Below are 5000 nucleotides of genomic sequence, written 5' to 3'. Positions count from 1 at the left end.
AAAATGAAATGGGCAACTGCTTTTGGGAGGAAATATGAGGATTCTCAAATATTTCATCTCGGTGGCAAAAATCCCCTGCTTGGACAATGAAAGCGGTCCTTCCAATTTGACCAAAGGATGTGACGGAGACTGTTGTGTCTCGTTCCATGACTTCCACCTGGCTTATTGTTGCCTTTTGGATGTACTGAGAACTTCACCCTGCCGACACCTTCTCTCGGGCCTGGTTTACCGATGCTCCACCGAGGGACTTAATTATTGCTCGAGCAATCCACTCCGTTTGGCAAAAAGCGAGCCTGCCATATGGCTGGCGTTTCTAATTTTGGTTGTTCTGTTGCACCAATTTCCACCATCGTGTTTGTATGATGATTGTTTTGTTTTGTCTTGTGGTGAGATGTATTCACCCCACCATGATGAAAGTGAATGTTGATAATATTTTTCTTTTCAGTGGATTGGGAAGTAGTGGGATGGGTGGAAGGAAACAACATGATTAATAGGAAAAGTGACTGTTAATTCTGGCTCACTTGACACTAAGTGAAATTGCCCGTGTTCCTGCAGGTCTACCAAGGATCATCCAGGGTCCGTTGTACACATCAGTGATAATCCCAGAGATGATGGAAAGGTACGGATGGTGATTGCACATAATCGATCCAAAAGTCCATAATATGCTGGTTTGTCAAGATGTACGTTTCAGATCCAAAGACTTTTGCTATCCGGTCATATTTTTGCTTCACTCACTTGCAGGTTGATGGTCCATCGATTTATCAAACTAGACAAACCCTGAAAAATCTGGAACGGCACTCGGTGGAGTACATACCTTTGCCAGGCTCAACAGTTTGTCTTGTATCCCACTGATAAGCCGGATCTGGATCCGGAACTGAACCAAAATCAAATCAATTTTTCCATGTCACACGCCCAACTTGTCCACCAAATTTAGTCCGAATCCGTCTATAACTTTTTGAGATACCCTGTTCACAGACAAACAAACAGGATTGAATACATAACCTCCGTCCACCTTCAGTGGCGTCCACCTTCAATAATTATCAAAGATTTCTCTTTCTCTTTCTCTTTCTCTTTCTCTTTCTCTTTCTCTTTCTCTCTCCCTCTCAGAATCCAAGCATTTGCTTGAGGCTTGACCGAGTTTATTTGTTTGTTAGGCATTCCAACTCCAGCGTGCTGAATGTTGAAGCTCCATTAGTCATCGCTCTTCCTTCAATTTTGTTTCAGCATCTATGAGCTCCCAAAGTGGAAGCCTTTGTCTTCGTTTTTCAATGAAACTCTTCCACAGCTTTAATGGCTGATTATTGTTCTCAGACACATCCACAGGTTTGGAAACACGAAATAATTGGAAGGGAGCAAACTTGGTGACTATCGGGACCCCAAGGAAAGACCTGAAACCGCATTTCTGCCTCTCTTTCAGTTGCAACACGAGAGCAGTCAGCGGGAGCATTATTATTATTATTTTTGTTATCAGGAAGAAAAATGCATCAAATTCGTTTTTTAACGCCTTTTTATTTATGGTCGTCTTTAAAGCTTTCAAATAATTGATAAAACTTCCTTGGCGATTGTACTTCCTGGTTGCAAATAATATAGTTTAATTATTCTTTTGGAATCCTGAAAGAGAGAGGCCAGGACAACTCGAGTTTGCTATTGTCAGGCACAATGCCAATGTCTATGATAGCTGGAAGCCCTGTCAGGAACGATAACGTGTCCTCGTGTCCATCCCTTCCTCCCACACCTTTCCGTTTCCCCCCATGTAAATCACAAGGTGACTCAAGTAGCCATAGTCAATGAGCAAAAGCAGCCTTGGTGATCTGTGCTCTTCCACCCAAGGATTTTAAATGGTACAGGGACTTTAGTACTCCATGCAAACCAAGCACAAGGTACATTATGGCTTCTTATTGCTGGGTGCGCCGATTGAAGGAGCATTGGTGCACTTCCTGTGGCTGACAATGCAGAGAGATATGGCGACCTGCATGGTGTATCGGTTGTTTATTTTGTTTCATAACATTCAACTGACTCTGAGCAATTTGTACAGGAAGCAGTTTTCTTTTGGACAACTGTCTTTTTTTTTGCCATTTTAAATGGTGCCAAAAATGAAACAAAAACACTACTTGCATCATCTGTAATTTATATGCAACTGGGGAGGGGGGGAGGGGTGGTATTTAGGGGCCTACCCATCGAATATGTATCAGTAGAGCTGCAGATCCTCTTCTATGACTCGAATGAGGCTTGTAGGAATGGGATAAGATGTGTAAGACTTTTCTGGAGCATCTCATCCATCCATCCATTGTGACCATACTCTGTGCAGAGCGTTGGTGCTGCCTAAGCAGTCTTCTTGCCTATTGGACACAATCCTGGATGGGTCGCCACTCCGACACAGGACACCTGCAAGCTGGCACTCATTTTGCCGACCTCGGAAGGATGACAGGCAGAGTCAACCCCACCTGGTATTAATTCAACAGATGAGGGGGATTTGAACTCAGGATCCTGGGATCCCAAGCCCACCACCCTAACCATTAAGCCAACACCAGGCATGGAGCATCTCATGCAGATGAATATTTGTATCTCATCCTTCACCGAAGGATCAAACCGATGAGTTTTTTGTTGCTTTCTATTCTGATAAGATGGCTGGATATGTGTTTGTCAAGTAATTCTGGGATGACTCGACATCCTGACCGTTTCATGAATGCTGTGTATTCTTCACCAAATATTTTGCCCCTGAGAAAATGTGGCGTAAACCTTTCATCGTGCCATTGATTTAACCTCATTTCCATGGGAGTCGAGTACAAGTTTTGTTATATCAGCAAAGTGCAGTGAACGCTTTGGCATGCCATGTTGCAATCTGCTTCATACAAGCAAACGTGCTGCTGAGTACAATGCTGCGAACTACTCCCTCCTGACCGTCGTACATGGTTCAACAATGATCACGCCTAGATATGGTATATAAAGCCACAATTGTGGCTCCAGAAGTATCCTCACCCACCGACACATTGAACTGCGACATTTAAAAATAAATAAAAAAAAAAATGGAATGGCCAACAACATGAAGGAATCCACATCCTGTTCTGCCTTTACGAACATTCATCTCAAACCGGCTGGAATCTCAGCTTGAACTCCCCTTTCTCACGAGGAAGATCCTTTTGCTTTTCATCGATCATAAAGTCTATTTGCTATCATCTGCTCAACAGTTTCATCCTTCAGAAAGACAATTTGTCAATAGTTCGACATGCCTTTCTTTTTGGCCGGGTTCACGCCTCAGCGATCACTTGCGCATCTCGCCTGCATGCAACTGAATCGCTGGAGTGTGTATGTCTCTGAAACCAGTTGAGACAGGTTCTTCTTTCAAGCGATCTGCTGAGCAACTTGTGAAGATTTACTTTGTTATTACTTTGACATTTGTGAACTGTGATTGTTTGCTAAAATCCTGTCGGTGCTATTTCTATACATATGCATAAAAAGTACATACATTTTGTATGTACAGTGCACCCTGATGTTGGAAAAATTGGGAACGCGCACTTTACATGCTTTAATAACACATGGTCAGAGATTCGAAACTTTCACACCAATCAGGGAAAATCTCTGCCTCACTTACACGTTACATTCTCTTCCACCAGGTCATTCAATGCATGATATCCAAATCTCTCCCATCGAATCGATTGTAAATCAATCGCACACCATGATCCTGAGACGCGAGTCTTTTTGGATACATGAACTCCAAACAAAGCCTCCTCATGGTATAAATGTTGACAATGAATGCATGTTCCAACTCTTTCATTCTAAAGTACATCAACTCGATCACTCGTGCTTTAACTCATTCACTTTTTCAGAATAAGATAATTTTCGCCTTTTCATCTCTCATATTGATAAATGCAGGCAGTATGTGTATGTGTATGTGTACATGTATGTATCTAATATAGCTTTATGAAAATGCCAGGGGTATAGAAAAGGCCCCTTTATATGGTATGTGCCACGTGGCAAACAATAGAAAGAAGGGACATTGCATAGTTTATAGAAAATTGCAACACCGCCATTGCATACTTGCACCACACAACAACAGAACTCAAGCTAATAGCTAATTAGCAAAAACTATCAAAACGAAAAAACTATGGTACATAGGTGGAATTTGTTGAGAAAATCATTAATTAGATGTATTGTTTGATGTATATTCCAAATTTCAGGTGGTTTCAATGAATAGCCTTTGAGGTATGAGCGCCAACACATTTTGGATGGACAAACTGATGGACACCAACGTGAATTTCAAGCTTTTTCATTAAAAAACTCAAGAATAAATGGACGTTGCTGAAATTTGGAACATACTTCCTCGACATACAAAGGATTTACTTCTGAAATTTGCAGCCAATTTCATCCAGAAGAATGTGAAAAACTAATTTTCAGTCCCCATGTAAAAGTTGCATGCAGAGAAACTGTCCCATATAAAGGGAGGGGCGCTTTGCACCTCCCTTGATATAGCTCATTCTATCCATTGACTGACTCACTCACTGACGAACTGATATTAATTTTCAGGACCTTCCGGGTGACATAGTAAGCTGAAATTTTTTCCATGCCGATGGACATCGAAGCCAACACACCGGGGAAAATCACAGAACACTCGGAATGCTCCCATAAATTAAAAATACAAAAAATGCAGGTAAACAACCCGAGACAATTGGGAAACATGGTAATTTGGAGTGCCGACGGACATCGAAGCTAATACATTGGGGAAAATCACAACTGTCAGATAGCATCCGTAAATGAAAAAAAAATGCATGAAAAAAACAAAGGCAGGTGAGCGATCCGAGACAATGGGGAAGCATGGGTCGTTATTGCTGGGAAGGGTTTAAAACAGCAAAGGGCTTCCCTTGGGAGCCTTTCTTGGTTGCTTTATGCAGCTTCTTCATCCAGAAGAGCATGGGAGGAGTCCATGTATGTATGTGCATGTATGTGTATATATATATATATATATATATATATATATATATATATATATATATATATTTATG

At 41.5% G+C, this 5000-nt stretch overlaps 1 protein-coding gene across 8 annotated transcripts in view; it reads left to right on the top strand.

The window, feature by feature from the left end:
* STXBP5 (syntaxin binding protein 5) overlaps positions 1-5000 on the top strand; it is a 212752-nt gene that overhangs the window by 85617 nt on the left and 122135 nt on the right. For all 8 annotated transcript variants that reach the window (XR_015052210.1, XR_015052211.1, XM_085858899.1 and 5 more), the window contains exon 6: positions 556-619. Coding sequence is in view for 6 of the 8 variants with exons in the window: in XM_085858899.1 (XP_085715025.1) it covers positions 556-619 (64 nt within the window). In the remaining 2 variants the exon portion in view is untranslated. The remainder of the gene's footprint in view (positions 1-555; positions 620-5000) is intronic.

Source organism: Eptatretus burgeri, chromosome 16 (assembly GCF_056783735.1).
Source record: "Eptatretus burgeri isolate ZD-2024b chromosome 16, Ebu_testis_v1, whole genome shotgun sequence".
Taxonomy (NCBI): domain Eukaryota; kingdom Metazoa; phylum Chordata; class Myxini; order Myxiniformes; family Myxinidae; genus Eptatretus; species Eptatretus burgeri.
The sequence above is the reverse complement of the archived record's forward strand: the minus strand, read 5'-3'. Positions and strand labels throughout refer to the sequence as shown.